Source organism: Gopherus flavomarginatus, chromosome 1 (genome assembly GCF_025201925.1).
Source record: "Gopherus flavomarginatus isolate rGopFla2 chromosome 1, rGopFla2.mat.asm, whole genome shotgun sequence".
Taxonomy (NCBI): domain Eukaryota; kingdom Metazoa; phylum Chordata; order Testudines; family Testudinidae; genus Gopherus; species Gopherus flavomarginatus.
This window is the reverse complement of record NC_066617.1, coordinates 367,317,165-367,339,437: the sequence shown is the minus strand read 5'-3', so window position 1 is coordinate 367,339,437 and position 22,273 is coordinate 367,317,165. Positions and strand designations below refer to the sequence as shown.

Genomic DNA, 22,273 nt, shown 5'->3' with positions numbered 1-22,273 from the left:
CCAGGAAGGTGCTGCTGAGTGACCAGGAAGCAGAGGATGCAGGAGAGGTTTTCAAAGTAACTTAGACAGCATTCCTATGGGGGCTTTGTGTACACTGGAATGGGTACTCCACCTTCTCTTTACAGAGAGCAATACACCATTCCCTACATGAGCTTAGCACCGCTGACCGGAAGGTGATCTTGCCCGTGACCTTGTCCTGTAACACTGCTATTAAAGATGAGCGTGAATGATCCTTGTACCTTCTCTTGCTGTGCTGGAATATCTTGGGATTATTACTTATACACCCAGCCACAGCCACGGACATGCATGCTGCAGGAACAAATGCAGTTGTGGTGTCCAAATATTTGAGAGTCTATCCCAAGTTGTTTTACACTACCACACAGCAGCACAGTACACCACGTCGAGAGAGGGAGACAAGAAAGGGTGTATCTGCTTCAAAGAGCACCTCAAAACTCTCCAAATCCTTACCAGAGTGATCTCAGGCACAAAGAATTCAAGGTTCGCTTTCTGATAGTGACAATAAATAAATAAAACAGAATGTTGTCTCCATGTGGGGTGGGGGAGTCAATAAAATACTCTGGAAAAATTCTTGCTCTACTTTGCTATCACCTTTGTTCCTGTTACCTAATATATGCTGGACAGTATATAGATATATATTTATCATAAATATAAAGGAAAGAGTAGCATAAAATCCCTCCTTGCCCTGTGCTGCATTGCCTTACCTGTAAGGAGTAAAGTAGTTCAAATAACCGAGTTGGCACTTGACCAGAAGGATTGATAAGGAAAGAAGATATTTTCAAATCTGCGGGGGGGAGGTTTTGTTTGTACTCTCTCTTTGTTGTTCCCTCTCTGGACTGAGAGAGAATCCAAGTAAGTACGACATCTCCTGAAAATATACCTGAAATGTGCCATCTCTAATCACAGAAATTGTAAGCAGGGCAAGGAACTGCATTAGGATATCTTTTGTTTTAACTTGTGAATTTTCCTATGGTACAGAGATAGTTTTATTCCTGTTTTTGTAACTGTGAAGCTGAGCCAGAGGGGAATCCTCTGTGTTTTAAATCTTTTTATTTACCTTGTAAAGTTACCTTCCATCCTGATTTTGTAAGTGTGATTCTTTTCTTTTTTTCCTTCTAAATAAAGTTCTTCTTTTGAGAACCTGATTGATTTTCAGTGTCCTGAAGACAAAGGGTCTGGTCTGTACTCACATTGCTAAGGCAATTGGTTGGTATATTATTCTCAAGCCTCCCCAGGAAAGGGAGTGAAGTGGTTTGGGGGGCAGTAGTTTGAGGGAATGAGGATTCCAAGTGACCCTCCTCTGAATTTTTGTGTAAATCACTTGGTGGTGGTAGCAATACCATTCAAGGACAAGGAAAGGACTTTGTGCCTTGGGGAAGTTTTTAACTTAAGCTGGTGGAATATAAGTTTAGGGGGTCTTTCCTGCGGGTCCCCACCTCTGTACCCCAGAGTTCAGACTGGGGAGGAACCCAGATAAGTTCAAAAAAGAACCTGATGAGTTGATGGAGGACAGGTCCATCAATGGCTATTAGCCAGGATGGGCAGGGATGATGTACCTAACCTCTGTTTGCCAGAAGCTGGGAATGGATGAGAGGGGCTGGATCACTTGATGATTCCCTGTTCTGCGCATTCCCTCTGAAGCAGCTGGCACTGGAAAACACTCAGCCTTCAGGAGCTCGAGGTGGGGCCGGGACTGCCCCACTCCTTCATGTGGGTTTCCTCTTGACTCAGAACCAGCCTCGTGCTCGGTCACATGGTGCCGCTGGGCCCCTTCCCTGTCGGCAGCTGGACAGAGCCGAGCCAGTCAAGTGACCTCAGATTCCAGGTGAACTGCAAGCTGCACCCCATGGAGAGAGGCAGGAGCTACAGGGTACGGGTGGGACCTGCCCGGGGAGGTGTGATTCAACCTATTTAGGGGGTGGCAAAACCTTTACATTGTGCCCCCCACTATCAATGGATGCAGGTTGATAGTGCCCCCTCCCCCCTCACCCACCGGGCCGGCAGCCCGTCGTCCCCTCAGACGGATCAAATGGGAAATCAGGCCAGGGGCTGTGAGCACCAGCCTGGCCTCCCCGGGCTGCCTTGCATCTGTCGAGGGAGGGGCACGGCAGGGCGTGCGTGGCCCCTCGCCTCAGCTGGGACCAGGGCCAGCCAGAGGGGGACGGGACCAGGCAGGTGTCACAGCCAGACCCCACCAACACGTTGCACCTCAGCAGCCCGCTGTGTGCCTAGAGCTCATCACCAGGGGTTGGCAACTTTCTAATCCCTGAGACCCAAACGTTTCTGCCACACCCCTTCTCCGAGGTCCCACCCACCTACCCAGATGCTGACAGTTTCCCTCTTTGACCAGAAATTTATGTCAAAAGCCAGACACCTGGCAACAACCCTGTCATCACTTGGCAGCCCTGCTGCAGGCACCATCCAGTAACCTGGTGCACCTCACAGGCAACCCCACCTGGGAATGAGGGAAGGACGCAGGGGTCACCAGTGCTGGGCAGAGGGACACAGTCGAGCCAGGCCTGGCTGTTACCTCTGTTGGTCTAGATTACAGCATTGTTCAGCTGGAAACAGAGTGTCACTGCCCAGCCCCATCTCCTCACTCCCTGCGGGGCAGCAGGGCTGATACTCCAGGGGGCCCAACAGCCACAGATCATGGGGTGCGGCTGCTCAGAGCAGGAACAACCATGAACTCTCTAGCCCTCTGGGAACCACCTCCTCTTGGGGCCGGCCCCTTCTCCTCGCACACCTGCAGCAGCTCCACTTCGCCCTCTGCCACTTACCAGAAACTGGGCTCCTCAAGCCATGGGCAGGGGCCATCACCGGACACCACCCCACCAGTAAGGGGGCTGGGGTCGGCTCCTGGCACAGGACTCCTCATCGCTGTCCACTTCCCAGGTGTACATGGCGGTGTCGGGTGCCTTGCGGCTGGGAGGGGCCTGCCCAGGGTGGGGCTGTGACTTGAGCTGTTCAGGGGAGCGGCTGAATCTTTAAATTATGCCCCCCCATTAGTAACCTATGCAGTTTGGGGGGAAGTGCCTCCCATAGTCCTTCAAACTCCGCCCATGGCCCCCTGGCGCTATGGGGAAAGGGCCTCAGACATGGGAGGGTAGCCACGGAGGAGCTCTCCTGTGGTCTCCAGGGGACCATTACTCTTTATGCTACTCCACAGGGTGCCAGAAATCAGAAGTTTTCCAGGGAATTTGGCCCATAGGATCTCTGGAGTGATATCTATGGGTGGTTATTCAAACTCTCTGGAATTGTTGATAAATTGTATCATTTGACCGCATTTTGGTTCATTATTTTGTTATAAAATACACTCAAGAGCCCAATGTCAGGCAAGTTAATTGATATGGCACAGGAAAAAGATTTGATACAATACCAGTCTCCAAAGATCTGTCCCATGCAACGATTCTGCATTCACCGTACGCTGACGGTGCTCTCCCTCATTACAAATTTCAGCTGCTATCATTTATATGATTTTACACGTTACACATTTCTTTACACATCACTAAAATCCAACCCATCAATTTCTTCCTGTTCCCTATCTTGTTGTTCTGTTCCTTCCTTAGCTTTGTTTTAGATATTAGCATTCCAGGTACTGATCCGTGAAAATACTTCCCTGGCTTGTACTAAGGCATAGAAAAAAAAGTATATAACAGTCTATGCATCCACAAATTCAAAACCTTCTTCCAGGTCTCCATGTTCTCGCCTTCCTGTGGGTTTTGCTCACCTGTCCCCTTCCAACCTAGTTTCAAGCCCTTCTCACTAGGTTAATCACCATTAAGTGATCCAGCCCCTCTTGCCCATTCCCAGCTTCTGACAAACAGAGAGTAGGGACCCCATCCTTGCCCATCCTGGCTAATAGCCAGTGATGGACCTAACCTCCATGAATTTATCTAGTTCTTTTTTTAACTTATCTAGTTCTTTTCTTATGAGATTTGTAGTTAATGTTATTGATACTTAATGTGTACTGCTAGTATATGTACGGTGCAGGTAATACAGATTATGAATGTGGTATATATCTATATGCTACCCAGCATATATTAGACAACAGGAACAAAGGTGAGAGCAAAGTGGAGGAAGACTTTTTCCCGAATATTTTATTCACACACACACACACACACACACACACACACACACACACACACACACACACACACACACACACACACACACACACACACACACACACACACACACAGAGACAACACTCTGTTTCATTTATTTATTGACAGTATCAGAAAGTGAACTTTAAATACTTTGTGCCTGAGATCACTCTGGTAAGGATTTGAGGATTTTCAAAGTGCTCTTTGATGTAGATACACCTTCCTCGACCTGGTGCGTTGTGCTGCTGTGTGGTAGGGTTAAACAACTGGGGACAGACTCTCAAATGTTCAGACACCACAACTAAGGCCAGATTTCCACACACAAAAAAAGGTTGGCACCAGCAGCTTCCATGGTGGCACGTTTGGGACAGAAGAGCCCAGCACTCAGCACTTATTCTGGTGCCTAAACGGCCCTGGGTGTGTCGCTGCATCTCGGAGCTGAGGGAATGTCAGGGTCACATACAGCATTTGTTCCTGCAGTATGCACCTCCATGGTTGCGGCTGGGTGTGTCAGTAATAAAGACCAAATGTTCCAGCAAAGCAAGAGAAGGTGCAAGGAACTTTCACACTCCTCTTTGTTACCAGTGCTACACACAAGGGACAGAGTGAGGACAAGGTATGGCCAAGATCACCTTCCGGTAGCAGCACTAAGCTAGTGAGGGGACGGTGTATGGCTCCCTGGGAGTCGGAGGTGGAGTTCCCATCCCAGCGTACACAAAGCCCCCACAAACATGCTGTCTGACTTACTCAGAAAACCTCTCCTGCGTCTTCACTTCCTAAGATGGTGCAAAGGTGGGAAACAGGTGCTGAAAACCTTGATATAAACACAGATAAGAGGGGATGTGGAGAATGCATTAAATTAGCCGGGAGCCTCTCAGAAGAGAATGGAGTTCCTCAGGGATCGGTTTTGGGACCAATCTTAATTAATCTTTTTTATTACTGACCTTGGCACAAAAAGTGGGAATGTGCTAATAAAGTTTGCGGATGACACAAAGCTGGCAGGTATTGCTAACACAGAGAAGGACCGGGATATCATACAGGAAGATCTGGATGACCTTGTAAACTGGAGTAATAGTAATAGGATGAAATTTAATAGTGAAAAGTGCAAGGTCATGCATTTAGGGAGTAATAACAAGAATTTTAGTTATAAATTGGGGACACATCAGTTGGAAGTAACAGAGGAGGAGAAGGACCTTGGGGTATTGGTAGATCACAGGATGACTATAAACTGCCAATGTGTTATGGCCGCTAAAAAAGTTAATGCGGTTTTAGGATGCATCAGGCGAGGTATTTCCAGCAAAGATAAAGAGGTGTTAGCACCATTATACAAGGCACTGGTGAGACCTCATCTGGAATGCTGTGTGCAGTTGTGGTTTCCCATGTTTAAGAAGGATGAATTCAAACTGGAACAAGTACAGAGAAGGGCTACTAGGATGATCCGAGGAATGGAAAACCTATCTTATGAAAGGAGACTAAAAGAGCTTGGCTTGTTTAGCCTAACCAAAAGAAGGTTAAAGGGAGATATGATTGTTCTATATAAATATATCAGAGGGATAACTATTAGAGAGGGAGAGGAATTATTTAAGCTCAGTACCAATGTGGACAATTAATTTGGCAACTGATCTTTGATTATCAGCAGGTAAGTATGTCCAGTCGTCTGTGATGGGATGTTAGATGGGTTGGGATCTGAGTTACTACAGAGAATTCTTTCCTGGATGCTGGCTGGTGAGTCTTGCCCACATGCTCAGGGTTTAGCCAATCACCATATCTGGGATCGGGAAGGAATTTTCCTCCAGGGCAGATTGGCAGAGGCCCTGGAAGATTTTCGCCTTCCTCTGCAGCATAGGGCATGGGTCACTTGCTGGAGGATTCTCTGCAGCTTGAGGTCTTCAAACCACAATTTGAAGACTTCAGTAACTCAGACATAGGTTAGAGGGTTGTTCCAGGAGTGGATGGGTGAGATTCTGTGGCCTGCATTGTGCAGGAGGTCAAACTAGATGATCATAATGGTCCCTTCTGACCTTAGAGTCTATGAGTCTATGAGAAGAGTGTCTCCAATCCACTTGCTGGGCCCTCAGAACAATTCAGAGCAGCGTTTTGTTGTTCTGATGTTACCGAGTTCCATAAAAAACCCTCATTGGATCTGAAATCCCCATTTTTGTTTTCAAAAGACAAAACATCATCTTTGTCCGTAATTCAGCCATGTACCACCAGACGCTGCCCTCTAGGATTAAGCTTGTGTCTGTTTAGTGGGCAAAGGGGATATTTTAAGATGTTGAGTGACAAGTGATTTTATCCCAGGTCAGTATAATTTAGAGCATAGAGAAGCAAAGCCTGGGAGGGTAACTTGTCATAATTGTTTTGGTATCAATTCAAGGAGGTGACTCCCTCACTATTTTGAGTCACAGGTGGCTCTTCTTGTACAAACACTTTTCTCATATTTGCCTTCTGATGAACTGGTTTGTTAATTTATAAGCCACAGTTTCTAATAATCACATTTGCAATTAGAGCAGAGATCCCCAAATTTTGGGGTGCATTCCTCTAGGGTTGCAGGGAGGAACATCCGGGGGGGCATAACAGGGCCTGGGCCAGCCCCCACAGGGGATGGGAATGTAGCACCACCAGCAGAAGTGGCGCCAGGGTTTTTGATGCTCTAGGCGGACGGCCATTTCGCCGCCTCCCGCAGGTCCAGTGGACCTACCACAGTCATGCCGGCGGACGGTTCGCTGGTCTAAAGGCTCCGGTGGAGCTGCCGCAGGCATGACTGTGGTAGGTCCTCCGGAGCCTTCAGACCAGCGCACCATCCGCCAAAATGACTGCGGTAGCTCCACCGGAGCCTTTCCAGCAGCGGAGCGTCCGCCAGCATCACTGCGGTAGGTCCACCAGACCCGCGTGCCGCCCCCCTGGCAAAATAGTGCCCCCCCAAAAATTCTGGCACCCTGGGCCATTGCCTAGGTTGCCTAAATGGTAGCGCCGGCCATGAGCACCAGGACTATTCCCACCCCCAGTTCTTCTCCAGCTCCACCCCCAGCCATGTCCCTAGCTCCCGGCCCCGTGCCTGGCCCCATCCCTTGCCTCAGCAGGGCTCCACACCCAGCTGAGGTCCCAGCTGCCGGCCCTCACCAAGGCCTGGTTGCAGTTCCACTCCTGCCCCTGTTCCAGCCAACAGCCTTGGCTTCTGACTGTGGCTCAATTCCTGGCCCAGTGGTGAGGCAGGCTGTGGAGCTGCACCTGGCCACATGCCAGCTGCTGGCCCCCATCAGAGCCCAGCTGCAGCTCCGCTCCCACCCCCAGCCTTGTCCCCTGGCCATGGTCCCACTCCCAGCCCCAAATCCATCCCCAGCTGCAGCCCCAGCCTCAGCCCCCATACACCCCTGTCATCTTGTTCTCCCACCCCCAAGCCACAGCCCCGTTCCCAGACCAGCTCTTGGGGGAGGAGCATGAGGCCGGGGACAGGGATAAGGGGGAGGGCATGACCCTCAAAAGTTTGGGGACCACTGATTTAGCGATTTCTTTCAAATACTCTATGTCAGGCAGAAATCACCTGAATTTACTTCTATAACTGTCTTTTGCACATAACAGAAAAAAACTAGTATACACGTTTAGAAGCTAAGTAGAAGCCACAAAACTACATTCCCAGATCTGTGTAAACAGATGGGGAGATCATAGACGTTTTATAGTGAGAGGGGTGTCATCTTAGCCACACACGTTAGATTGGCATTCAGTCACTGCTTAAAGCCAGAGATTTCCTAAAGAGTTTATTGAACTAGTTTAAATCTTCATTTCGTAAAGCAAGCAAGTAAAAGTACTCACATGGAGTATAGCCCTGGAGGTGAGAGACTAGACAGTAGTGTTAATATGAATCCTAGGCAGAGAGCCTGGAAGCAAGAGAACTTAGATTTCAAACACTCTGACGCACAGAGATACTAGAAGGGTTCAGTTAGGTGGCTTATTTAAATATTTTCTGAGTCTTTTCTCTCCTGCTTCCTCTTGGAGACTTTTCTTTGGATTTTTTCTTGCTGGTTTTTCCCTCTAATATAAAATACAAATTTTTTGACGACAATGCATTTTACTATTCATTTCTGGAAATAGGACACAGCTCAACTCTCATATTATTTTTGCCCTTACACCAGGCCCCCCTGAACAGCTCAAGTCACAGCCCCCAACAAACCTACCTTTATAGTGACCCAAGTTTATCAACTCCCACATGGGGAATGAAGTCAGCAGGGTGTCATTAGAAGATATAAATTCTCTCACCCAGCTGATCCATGCTGAGTGCAGAGTCCTGCAGTTTATGTGTGACTTCAGCATGTGCTGAGAGGTAAGAAGACGCAGCCAGGGTTCAGGTGAGATGGGGTAGTTTATATTAAAGCTAATCAGGATGTTTCTAAATAGGAGTTTTTTAATGGTCATTTAGAAGAGAACTATTTAATTCCATCAAAAAACAAAAAAACTATGCAAAGAAACTACAGAGTTTTCAAAAAATCAGGGATGTTCGGGTTACACATACAGAGCCATAGTTCTCTCCCTTTGTACAATTGCATTGTGAGAGACTCTTTATTGTGTGTCCATGTTATCATGGGTGACTTCTGTCTGGGGGACATATGTTTTTGCAGAGAGACAGGTAATGATTAGGACAGGGCAGTCCTATAAAACGATCTTGATTGCTTGCTAACCTGGGCTCCCTTGAACAATGTACAGGTGATTACAACTAAATGTGAGGTCCCATATCAAGGAACCAGAACCACAGATCACACTTACAGGATGAGGGGCAATGTTTTAGAAAGCACTGACTCAAAAAAGAACTGGGAATGATGATGTAAAGCAGGCTGTACATGAGGTCCCAGTGCACTGTGGTGATGGAGAGAACAAATGCCCTTCTAGAATGTATAAGCAGGGGAGTATGGAGTGAAAATAGAGAGGTGTACAGCTTGGAGAGAGCATCTCTGGACAGAGTTTCCAGGTCCGGTGTCCTCACTTCAAAAAGGTTGTTGACAGATTGAAAAGGGTTCAGAAAAGAGCAACATAAATGATTTCAGAGCTGGAGAATGTGGCCTATACCCAGAGACTGAAGAAGTTCAGGCTATTTAATGTATCCGAGAGAAGGTTAAGAAGTGACTTGATCACAGTCTCCAAGTCCATAGATGGGAAGAGATTTCTGACTGTACAAGGTTCTTTAATCTAGCAGACAAAGACAGAATTAGATCCAATGGCTGGGACCTGAGATAGGACAAATTTAGGCTAGAAACAAAGTGCACATTTAAAGAGGAAGGTTAACTAACATTTGGAAAAACAGCTAGGGGTGTGGTTGGTCGACATCACTTGAAGTCTTTAAATCAAGACTTGACGCCTTTCTCAGCGACACAGTCTCACTCCAAGAGACATTATGGGCTAGATGCAGAACTCACCTGATGAAATTCTGTGCCCTTTTTTATTCAGGAGGTCAGAGCAGGTGATCAGAATGGTCTCTTCTTGCCTTAAAATCTATGACGCCATAATTATTTGATCACCATTTTTTCTCAGTTAATGAAATAATTAATAATTTTTTCAACAACCTTCGATAAATATGGGCTGTAGAAGCTTGTAATATTTTTTTCCTTTGTGAAAATAATCTCTGCATTTCTGCTCATTTGGACTTTTTATATCATAAACGTTCTTCTCTCCAAAGTCTGTTTGTGACTTTTCTTAAGAGCCTTTGGTGAGGGACCTTGTCAAAGGATTCTGAAAGTCCAAATACTCTATATTCACTGGATCACCCTTGTCCACATGTTTGTTGACCTCCTCAAAGAATTCTCCTAGATTGGTGAGGGATGATTTCCCTTTGCAAAAGCCAGGCTAACTCTTCCCCATCAAGTCTTGTTCATCTATATGTCTGGTAATTCTGTTCTTTACTATCGTTTCAACCTATTTGCCTGGTTCCGAAGTTAGGCTCACTGGGCTGTAATTCCCAGGATCACCTCTGGAGCCTTCTCTAAAAATTGACATCTCATTTGCTATCTGCCAGTCATCTGTCATAGGGGGTGATTTAAGGGATAGGTCACATACCACAGTTAGTAGTTCTGCAATTTGATATTTTAGCTCCTTCAGAACTCTGCTCCTGGTGACTTATTACTGTGTAATTTATTAGTTTGTTCCAAAATCTCTTCTTCTGACACCTGGGGACAGTCCCTCAGATTTGACACCGAAAAAGAACAGCTCAGTTATCCCGAAAGTCAGTGGAGAGTTCTCCTCCTGACTTCAACGGGAGCAGGATCAGCCTCATAGGCTCTTTGGGGATGTCTACGCAGCGAGCGGCAGGTAGTCTCACAGCTCGGGTCGACAGACTCGGGCTTGTGTTTCTCGAGGTACCACGCTAAGAATAACTGTGAAGATGCTGAGGCTGCAGCTCTGAAGCTGGTGGTAATGTTCTCCAATGTACTATATGCATCCAGGCTGAATACCCAGAATGTGCTGCTGAATGTGCCAGGTACATCTTGCTACATGCAGCTTAACATGCCAGGCATTCCTAGGCTGAGAGCATGTGCTCTGCAGCCAGATATATTAGGTACTTCACGGCACAATGCACAGCAGGTAGGATACTTGTAAATAAGTGGGCTTCATTACTCGGGACTTGTAATGACGTTCTAAAAACTCTAAATGATTTTGCACAGACAAATTTAAGGGTTTGTGTGATTAGTGTTATTGCAACATGACTGATGAACTCAACAAAAAGTCAATACACTTCTTCCAGAGCTGAGATTGGCCCCATCATATGTATTTAATTTACAGGTTCTCTTCATTCCATGTGTTATGGTTTATTGAAAGGAAAGACATTGATGTGAGCCTCACAAAAGATGCCACAACAAGATAACCTGTCAGGTTCCAACAGCACAGGCATTGATCCTTCTGTGTTCTTCCTGATGGGCATCTCGGGGCTGGAAGCTCTGCACCTCTGGATCTCCATCCCCTTCTGCTCAATGTTCATTGTGGCCCTTCTAGGAAACTGCACCCTCCTGTATGTTATCAAGACAGAGCCCTCCCTACACAAGCCCATGTTCTATTTCCTCACCATGCTGGCCGTGATCGATCTGGTTTTATCCACAACCACCATGCCGAAAATACTGAGCATCTTCTGGTTTAACTCCAGGGAAATCAGCTTTAACGCCTGCCTGGTGCAGATGTTTTTCCTTCACTCCTTCTCCATCATGCAGTCTGCTGTGTTGCTGGCCATGGCCTTCGATAGGTATGTGGCTATCTGCAATCCCCTCAGGTACACCACCATCCTGACCAATTCAGTGATAGCAAAGATTGGACTGGCAGCTTTGACCCGGGCTGTTCTGCTAATGGTCCCCCTGCCCTTCCTCCTCAGGTGGCTGCCCTACTGCCGGTCCCACCTCATCTCCCATTGTTACTGTGAGCACATGGCCGTGGTCAATCTGGCCTGTGCCAATACCAAGTTCAATAACATCTATGGGATCACTGTAGCTCTCCTCATCGTGGGGCTGGATCTAATGTTCATCTCCCTATCATATGTCAAGATCCTAAGGGCTGTCTTAAGCCTGGCATCCAAGGAAAAGCAGCTCAAGGCTTTCAGCACCTGTGGCTCCCACCTTTGTGCCATCTTAGTGGTCTACACACCAGTGGTCCTCTCCTCAACAATACACAGGTTCGGCCACCAAGTCGCCCCACATGTACACATCCTGATGGCCAATTTCTACCTCCTCTTTCCTCCCATGATGAACCCCATTGTATACGGTGTGAAAACCAAACAGATTCGTGACCGGGTGCTTCTCTTTGTCCGAGGGAAAAGCTTCTAGGCTGAGCAGGAGGGGGCTGCTGAGGGATCAGGAAGCAGAGCATGCCGGAGAGGTTTTCTGAGTAACATAGACAGCATGTTTGTAGGGACTTTGTGTATGCTGGGATGGGAACGCCATCTCTGACTCACAGGGAGCCATACACCATCCCCTACACGAGCTTAGCACTGCTGTCCAGAAGGTGATCTTGGCCATGACATTGTCCTCCCTTGGCCCCATGTGTGTAGCGCTGGTAACAAAAATGAGTGTGAAGGATCCTTGCACCTTCTCTTGCTGTGCTGGAACATCTGAGCTTTATTACTGATACACCTGCACACAGCCACAGACATGCCATCGACGCCCATCACTTCAAAAATCCAGAAACGGGAACACTTCTATCCTGCGTACAGTGAGCAGGGCGACAATGCTGAATATCTAAGAATCTCTGAAAGGCTTTGTGTAATATATGAAATCCCTGATGATAAGAGAGTTCCTATCCTGATTGTGAAATTAACTGGTAAAGCTTGAAATGTATTCAGTGGAATGCCTATTCAAGAGGCTTTAGATACAGTTTTATGAAGTTTTCAGATTACCCCCAAAACATGTAGAATTAAATTTAGGAGTCTTAAGAGGGATGATTAATGGGAAATATGGAAACAAGATGAAAGATTTGTTGGGAAAATGGGAATGGGGTAAAGAGGTGGCATGTTTTGAAGGACTGCTTGATCTTGTTGCTCAAAAATATTTCTAGAGCATATGTAAGGCCGAAATGAAGCAGTGTCTATGGGACAAAGATGTAAAGACTGTGGATGAGATGGCTTTTTTAGATGATGCCTTCAAACAGGCTGTGGAGTATGCTGAGGGGACTCTACGGAAAGAAGGAAAGATTTGAAGCTGGTAGGAAGTGGCGATCACATTTTATCCTAGCAAGAGGGAGGGTGACTAGGAGGCTAGGTACTCACCTCCCCAGAACCATTCCTCTAACCCTCATCCCAAATCTTCTGTAAAGCAGAAGAGCCCAAGAGGTGCTATCGGTGTAAAGCCACTGACCTCCTGAGGAATAAATGCCCTGTGCTAGAAGGAAGCAGGCAACCAATGGCTCATGTTATTTCTCCTGTCCTCTCACAGAAACCCCCCAAGCAACTGAAACCCTATCAGATTGGTTTTGTGAGGTTAGCCTCTGCAGAGCCAGATATGGAGCTTGTTAAGGATGTCCAAATTGATGGCAGGGAATGCTTGGGGCAGAGTGATACACGGGCCCAGATCCCTCTGGTTAAGCAGAGTGTGGTCCCAAAGGCCAGTATGTTACCTGGCCAAATAGCAGAGATTGTGGGGGTGGGCGAAAGCAGATTCCTCGTAACACTAGCTAAAAGTCATGCAGTGTGGAAAGGTTTGGAAAGTGTTGTGACTGTGGGGATAATAGAATACCTCCTAGTCGACCTGCTCCTTGGTAATGATTTTTTCCGTGTAGCTCAGATTAAAGTATTTGCCTGCAGCAGGAGATAGTTTTATACTGGGACCTCCAAAGGAAATTGAAAGGTCTCAGGAACTGCTGAGAGAATGGGAAAGAGTCTCCTTGATTCTCCTGCAGCAGGGGGAAGCCACATGCTTGAACGCAGGGTGGGGTTGAGACCAACTCCTGCACTGCAGCTAGAGGCAAGACCACATCAGGAAGGGACAGGGGTGTGATGCCTGCCAGGGAGACAACTGTCCAGGTTGTTAGCTGCCAGCAAGCTGCAGCTGAACCAGACACAGAGCCCGCTCTAGGGAGCACGGAGAAATGTGTCTTAGAAGGGGGCCCAGAGGAGGAAACTGCGGAAGGAACAGTGCGGGTACAGGAATGTTTCCTCACTAGTCAGTTGGAGAGGATTCTCAGGACAGAATGGCTGAGTCAGCATCTGTGCACCCAGGCACTCAGCCCGTGAGCCAGGTCTTGAGAGGAATCTTTGTAACCAACTTCTTAGAGGGGAGCAGACACACAGCTAACTTCTCCGGGACAGGGAAAGGGATGGCGGACAGTACCCAAATCCAGATCCCAGTTTTTCAGGATGCTCTTTCTGAAAAGTTTTTGGAAAGTAACTGTGCCTCTTTACATCAAGATGCAGCTCCAATGCCTGTGACAGCAGAGGAATTGAGACCAAGAAATTGCCAGGTGATAGTTCGTGAGAACATAAATGACCCAACTGACAGAGAAGGGGGTGTTTTCCCCCAGGCTGGTAAAACACAGAGAACAGTTATGGGAAAGCTGCTGGGAAAAGGTGAATCTGATCGAAGGGTAAACAGACCTAGCCCAGAGGGCACAGATCACAGCCCTCTAGGGGGCAGGGAAGGACTCAGAGCAGGGAGGGGAAACACAGGGTAACCCCAAAAAGGGAGCTGGATTTTTTCCATATATACAGTCATGGAGTTGGGAGACTGCTCCCCAAAGGGCCAGACAATGTGCAGGATCTCCCTAAACTCCTATCTTGCCAGACCCTCAGGTACCAAAATCCCAGACACATAATTAAAATAAGAACCCAGGCAGAGGGGAACACTGGAGGGAAAAAAAGCCAGTGACTGATTACATGGGAGAAAGCCAAAGAACACCATGAGTAATGAACGAAGCAACCTCAAACCAGACGGTCTGAACAGAGACTGTGGTATCATAAAGATATTTGTAAACACCCATCTGTGATAAAAATGTTGGCATTAATGTTAAGTCGTGAGATAAGAATTTGGATACTGATGTTAAAACTTAAGGTAACACTAGTTCTCAGTTAATACCTGTAAACAGATATAAAGTTTATCACAGCAGAGAAACCATAAAAAGAACCTAGTTTGCTGTGTGTGAATGGGGAAACTGAGGCACACCTCATCATGGCCTTCATGGCTGGATACCAAAAGAACTATAACACAAACTCCAAACTTCTGCGCTGGAGCCTGATCGTGCAGGAGTTTGACATGGAAATTATCGACATAAAGGAAAGGGCGAACCTGGTAGCAGATACCCTGTCCAGGAAAGAGGACCCCAGGCACACTGCCTTCGAACCTATCAGTGACTAACCCTCTTGCTGTGAACTAAGTGGGGAGGTGCGACACTCTTTACCTCGGGGAAACATCCTGAATCCCGATGTTCATCCTTATAACATGATTGTGTGGTATCCAGTGCAAAGTTTGTCACGTTGGCTGTCTTCAGAAGGCTCATGATGCACTGAGCATAGTTGTTATGGTGATGTTATAGGTTGTAATTTCATGTGTATAGTTATGAGGCTGAAAATGTGTCCGCATGGCTTAAAACAAACCAGAGTAAAACTCGCCAGGAGCAGAGGGGCAGTTCACACCTCATCAGGGCGTGTATGGGACAAACCCAGCCCAGCCTCACAGGAACAAAGGACACTGGCTTAGGCAGCAACAAAGGATCTGTTGGACTCTCAAGTGAGTCACTCTCCTTCCTTTGGTCAGTTTGGGACTGCGATAAGGTAACGCTCACCTGACTCTGAAACGGGGGTGGGGAAACCAAGAGGGAAGAAAGAACATGGTAAAAGGGAGAAACATTTGCCAGGCTCTTCCTCTCTTCCACCTCCATCTACAGACACCACCACCAAGCAACTGAAGTGCGGATCAAAGGGGAGAACCTGGCTGAAGAGCAACCAGCCAGCCTGTGGTGAGAAGCATCTAAGTTTGTAAGGGCAATGAAAGTGTTAAGATCAGCTTAGAATGTGTTTTGATTTTATTTCATTTCACCAAATCTGACTTGTTATGTTTTGACTTATATTCACTTAATATCTATATTTTGTCGTTAATAAATCTGTTTGTGTATTCTACCTGAAGCAGTGTGTTTGGTTTGAAGCATGTCAGAGACTCCCCTTGGGAAAAGAAGCCTGGTACATATCAATTTCTTTGTTAAACTGACAAACTCATAGAAGCTTGCAGTGTCCAGCAGGCATAACTGGACACTGCAAGACGGAGGTTCCTCGGGTTGCGTCTGGGACCGGAGATACTGACTAATATCATTCAGTTGCACAATCCAGGTAGTGGCTGGACAAAAGTACTCACTCACTTAGCTAGGAGCAGCTCACATGCCAGAGGCTGTGCGTGAACAGCCCATGAGTGGGGTTCTCACAGCACAGCAGGGTCAGTCTGGCTCCCAGAGTCAAGGATTGGAGTGAGCTAGCAGATCACTTGTCCAGATAACACCAGGGGAACTTCACAACCACACAGCAACACAACGCCCCAGATCGAGAGAGATGGATGATAAAGGGTGTTTCTGCCTCAAAGTGCACTTCAAAACTCCCCAAAGCCTCACCAGAGTGATCTCAGGCACACAGTATCCAAAGTTCACTTTCTGATAGTAACAATAAATAAATGAAACAGAGTGGTATGGGGTTGGGTGGGTGGGTGTGTGTGAGATAGAATAAAATACTCAGGGAAAAAGTCTTGCTTTACTTTTCTATCATCTTTGTTCCTGTTGCCTAATAGATGCTGGGTAGCATATAGACATATATCACATTCATAATATTTATTATCTGCACCATATATATACATATAGATTTACTAGTGTGCATTAAGAACCAATAACACTAACCACAAATATTCTAACAAATAAACAGGGCCGGTGCAACCATTTAGGCGACCTAGGCGGTGGCCTAGGACACTGGGATTTGGGGGGCACCATTTTCTTAAGCAGCGACCATGGCAGTCGGATCTTCAGCCGCCCCCGTCTCCACCGGCATTTAGGCAGAGGGAGCTGGGGCAGGGAAGCGTGAGGAGGACGGCCAGCAGCAAGAAAGGGGGATGGGGGACGGCATGCAGGGGAACTCCCCGCCCAAGCTCACCCCTGCCCTACCTCCTCCCCGAGCACGCCGTGGCTGCTTTATTTCTCCCGCTTCCAGGCTTGCAGAGCCTAAGCTGATTGGCACCAAAAGCCTGGGAGGCGGGAGAAGTGAAGCAGCGATGGCGTGCTCGGGGTGCTCGGGGTGCTCGTGCTCGTGTGTGGAGCAGTGGTGAGCTGAGGTGGGGTGGTGCCTCTGGGCGGAAGGGGGGATGGGGAGCTGCCACGGGGGTGTGCCACAGAATGGAGGGGGGGAGCTGCCACGGGGGTGTTCAGGGCGGCGGTGCGGGGGTGGGGGCGCAAGGTGGAAGTTTTGCCTAGGGCACAAAACATACTTGCACCGGCCCTGCAAATGAATGACATATGTTTGAAAAAGAACTAGATAAATTAATGGAGCATAGACCAAGCGAGGGCTCTTAGCCAGGATGGGCAGGGATTGTGTCCCTAACCTCTGTTTGCCAGAAGCTGGGAATAGGTGACAGCAGCTGGGTCACTTGATGATTCCCTGTTCTGTTCAGTCCCTCTGGCAGACCATCTGACACTGGTCACTGTCAGCAGACAGGATACTGAGTTAGATGGACCATTGGTCTGACCCAGTACAGCCGTTCTTATGTTCTTAACAGTGATATCACTAAAACTGGCCTATACCATAATCCTGTTAATTCACTTATGTTAAGTATCCCATTATACCTTGCATTTGGCACAAGCAGATAGAAAACTTGTCAAAATCAAGATAGATTTGTTAATGTCTTAATACAAGCCAGGGAAGGACCTTCCCAGATCAGTACCTGGAATGCTAATATTTAAAACAAAGCTAAGGAAGGAACAGAACAAGAAGGTAGGGGACACGAACAATCTGATGGGTTGGATTTTAGTGACGTGTGAAGAAATGTGTAACTTGTAAAATCATATAAACAATGGCAGCTGAAATTTGTAACGGGGGAGCGCACCGTCAGCGTAAGGTGAATGCAGTATCACTGCACAGGATGGCTCTTTGGAGACTGGTATCATATAGAACCTTTTTCCTGAACCATATTAAACAAACTCCCTGACATTGGGCTTACGAGTATATTTCAAAACAAAATAATGAACCAAAGTGTAGTCAAAAGATAAAATTTATCAACAATTCCAGATAGTTTGAATAACCACCCATAGATATCACTGCAGAGATCCTATGGCTCATTTTCCTTGGAAAACTGCTGATTTCTGGCATCCTTTGGGGTAGCATAAAGAGAAATGATCCCTCATCCTCCACAACAGAGCTCCGCTGTGATTCCCCACCCCTGGCTGAGGCCCTTTTCCCATAGTGCCAGGGGTCACAGGTGGAGTTTGGAGGTCTGTGGGGGTGCACTTTCCCCCAGACTGCATATGTTGCTAGTGGGGGGGCAAAATTTAAAGGTTCAGCTGCCCCCCCTGAACAACGTGAGTCACAGCCCCCACCCTAGGCAGGCCCCTCCCAGCCTCATGGCACCCGGCACCACCATGTACACCTGGGAAGTGGACAGCGACGAGGAGTCCTGTGCCACGAACTGACCCCAGCCCCCCTACTGGTGGGGTGGGGTCCAGCAATAGTCCCCTCCCAGGGCCGAAGGAGCCCAGCATGTCCGGCAGGTGGCAGAGGGCGAAGCGGAGCTGCCACAGGTGTGCGAGGAGAAGGGGCCAGCCCCAAGAGGAGGTGGTTCCCAGAGGGCTGGAGGGTTCATGGCTGTTCCTGCTCCGAGCCACCACACCCCATGATCCGTGGCTGTTGGACCCCCTGGAGTATCAGCCCTGCCGCCCCCCAGTGACTGGGGCTGTGGGTGCCACTCTGTTTCCACCTGGACATACCGTGATCTGGACCAACATAGGTTGCAGCCGGGCTTGGCGTGAGCCCCCCGGCACAACAGAGGAGAATCTACATACTAAAGGCCTGATTGTGAGTGCATCCAGGATGGTTGTTGGGGGGAGGCACATCCTCCGAGCCCCCGTACAGTGGCATGGAAGCAGGCGCTGTGCAGCCAAGACCCCCTTCATGAGTGAACAGGCAGAACGGGGAAGGGGGCAGCACTATCATCCAACATTGCCTGCCTGGGAGTAGGGCAGAAATGGTGCCTGGATTCCTGTGGGGGGGCTGGGCAGTTATACACCATTCAGGGCCTTGTCCTGCTGCTCAGTCCAGCCCCGAACAGAGGCACACAGAGAGACACGTGGCTCAGAGGGTAAACAGACGGTGACTGTAACTAATAGGATGTGGCTACACTAGCCCCCCAATGCAAACACGCCCAAGAGCCCTTTCCCCTGTGTCATCCAGCACAGCGGGACTCGGCCTGTCTTTTTATTGAATATTGTTTCTATTGTTCTGCATGGCAGTAATACAGATGAAAGAGGAATGAGATCCTCTGGAGGGGGAAGCTGGGCACTTTGAGCTGAGGCTCTGGGCCACTTCTGCTCCATTTGTCTCTGCAGAAAGGTATCCAGGGCGATGCAATGCTGGAATTGTCTGATATCATGGAATCACAGACCCCCAGGGTGAGAAGGGACTGCAAGGGTCAGCTAGTCTAGTCCCCTGCCAAGATTCAGGGTTCGTTGTGTCTAAACCTGCCGGGACAGATGGCTCCAGCCTCTTTTGGAAAACCAAGCCCTGAGCCCCCTCCCACACCCCAAACTCCTCATCCCCAGCCCCACCCCAGAGCCCCCATCCCCCTGCACCCCAACCTTCTACCCTAGCCCTGAGCTCCCTCCCACACTCCAAACCCCTCGGTCCCACCCTCACCACATGTATTTTATTATGTGCACCAATATGGAGGTGATGTGTCACACATCACCTCCATATTGGTACACATAATAAAATTCATTCTGCACACGGACATATAAAATTAGAGGGAACACTGGTCCTGTCCCCCCTTAATCTCCTCCTTCCAAACTAAACATACACAGTTCCTTCAGCTTTTGCTCATATGGCTTGTTTTCCATCCCTTTCGTCATCTTTGTTGCTCACCTCTCGGGCGTGGCTAGAGAGAAGGACCATGTGACTTATGGAGAACACATGTTGCTGCTGCTGCTGGAATAAAGAGTCCCTGACGCAGCCTGAAGTTGGGGGTGCAGATGCTAAAGGATTGGCCCAGAGAGCTGGCCAGCGCACAATCACAGCCGGTCTGGGAGACCAGCCCAGATGTAGTGGAGAAGCCTGGACCAGCCCGGTGGCCAGAGGCCTGGGCACCAGGCAACACAGTTAAAACTGGGGCTTGCCGCTCTGAGCTAGCTCTACAAGAGGCAGGAGTCACCATGTTTGGGGACTCAGAGACCGTGGGACGAGCAGTTTGGTCTCTAGGCTATGTCTACACTGCTTGTAAGCCCAGGGTTAGTGGGACTTGAGTCAGTTGACCCGTGTTAGAGAACCCTGGGCTGGAGCATCTACACAGTATTTAAACCGTATGTTAAGACTTTTCTATCCCATGCTCAAATCTAGGGCTCTGGTGTCCACACTATAGTGCACAGACCCGAGTCAAAGTAACTGTGTCCAAGCCTGGATTTAGGGACAGGCAACCCAGAAGACCACCTGGGGTGCCGGGCTTGGGGGAGCATTGGGTTCTGGGTGCTCTTTTGTTGTTAGCCATGAAAGGGAAAATAGAATGTTTGAAGTACAATGTTTCAGGCATTCTGTATGCGGGTTCATTCTGTATGTGGGTTCACTAACCTCCTAGAATGTTCTGGACCTTTGTAGAATCTCACGGAACCTTCCAGACTTTCTGCGAATGACATTTTCTTTGAACTTCCAAGAATGTTGTGAGCCAGGCCTCATGTGTAGATAAGGGGTGGGACATCGACAGTCAATCAGTGAGATAGACGAACAAAATGAAGTGAGAGACCAGATGCAATATTGTGAACCTTCTTTTATTGTGTAATTGTGAAAGCGTACGTGTGTTTAAGACTTGAAGAGTGAGCATAAGGCTAGTGAAATACCAAGTGACTGAGGCTTACAATGCCGCCCAGATGGAACTGGTGCAGTCAAGTAAACCTGAAGCCAGAACCTGACACGAGGTGCAAAGCCTGGCAAATCAGATTACTGACTTCAAATTTCTGGTCTCACTTGTGGTTTGGCACGATATTCTGTTCCAAGTAAATGTTTTAAGCAGGGCATTACAAACTCAGTCAATGGACATTGCAACTGCTACTACTTTAATGAAAAGCTGCCTTGAGCTCGTTATGGCTTACAGAGACAATGGATTTGAAGATGCTATCACTGCTGCCAAAGAAATGGTAGAAAACTTAGGAGTTGAGCCTGTCTTCAAAGAATCTCGTATTCATTGTAAGAAGAGACAGTTTAGTTAGGAGGGCAGAGATGAAGTAATGGGAAGCTCAGAAGAAAAATTCAAGAGGGATTTTTTTGCTCACTCATTGACAAGGCTGGAATGTCCTTCAAAGAAAGCTTTGGACAAATGAAGCACCACAAAAAGACTTGGGAGCATTTATATAACCTCAGTAAACTGACGGCAGATGGGAAAACACGCTTGAACAATCGTACAGAACTTCAAAGGATGCTGACACATGGGAAATGCTTGGACATCAGTGATAAAGACTTCTATGTTGAATTGGACAACATTCATCACATTTTGGTACATGGGAAGCGCTCTCCACTCCAAGTTCTCCAATTCATTCATGATGCAGAGCTGAAAGACACTTCTCCTAATGTGTGGAGAGCTTTGAGGATTCTGCTCACGCTGCCAGTCACAGTCGAGAGCAAGGCCGTCCCTAGAGGGGTGTGGGGCCCAGGGTGAAAGTGACGGATTTGTCTTCTGAGACCAACCACACCGGCCAATCGCACCAGCCCATGGGGCCCCCCAAAGCGTTGGGCCTGGAGCGGTTGCCCCGATTCACCCTACCCAAGGGACGTCTCTGGTCGTGAGTGATGAGCACAATTTTGAAGCTTGGGCTCCTTAAAACATATCTTTGATTGATGGCGGCTGACAAGCGACTGACATGGCTTGCTATTTTATCACTTGAAAATGCCATTGGACATTCATTGCCTCTCTCGCTTTGCTGCTGTTCCCAGTGGCAAAGACAAGAAAAGCCAACTTTTGAACTGAAGGGGCTAGGGTTAACATTGTACAGTTGTCACCTGCTATAACACTGTTAAATGCTGATCCATGCAATGTTGGTGCACAGTTCCATTTCTTGATGTTTGTACATTTCAGTTATTCTTAAAATTAAAAAGTTTCTATAAGTGTAGTGGCTCTCTGACAGTGTGTTTGAAGACTGCTGATCAGAAAAGAATGGGTTAAAGCTGCTGTTTGTCCGAGGTCAGGGGATGTCTTCTGTTTTCAACAGAGTGGTTTGTAGATTGTTGGGATAGAAAAGACTAAGGAAGTTGTCCCATGGAATTGTGGGATACTTCCAATGGACTCCTGGGACATGAGGTAAGCAGGGCTGCAGCTCCACTGCAAAGCAATGGGGCTCAAACCCTGGTTCCCAGCTTGACTCAAGCTCGGATCCTCCAGCCCTGCAGGATCCTGGGACCATGAGTCCAAGCCCTGAGTCAGCACAATTAAAGTGTAAATACAACAGGTGATTAGCCCTGAGCCTGGGAT

At 47.9% G+C, this 22,273-nt stretch overlaps 1 protein-coding gene across 1 annotated transcript; it reads left to right on the top strand.

Annotated features, from left to right (window-relative positions):
• The first annotated feature begins 10,957 nt into the window (after positions 1-10,957).
• On the top strand, positions 10,958-11,920 carry LOC127048311 (olfactory receptor 52K1-like). Its single transcript, XM_050948081.1, has one exon. The coding sequence runs from the start codon at positions 10,958-10,960 to the stop codon at positions 11,918-11,920; it is 963 nt and encodes a 320-aa protein (XP_050804038.1).
• The last annotated feature ends 10,353 nt before the right edge of the window (positions 11,921-22,273 follow it).

Coding starts and splice junctions, on each gene's coding strand:
- LOC127048311 (XM_050948081.1), top strand. CDS start 10,958: ATGCCACAACAAGATAACCTGTCAGGTTCCAACAGCACAGGCATTGAT.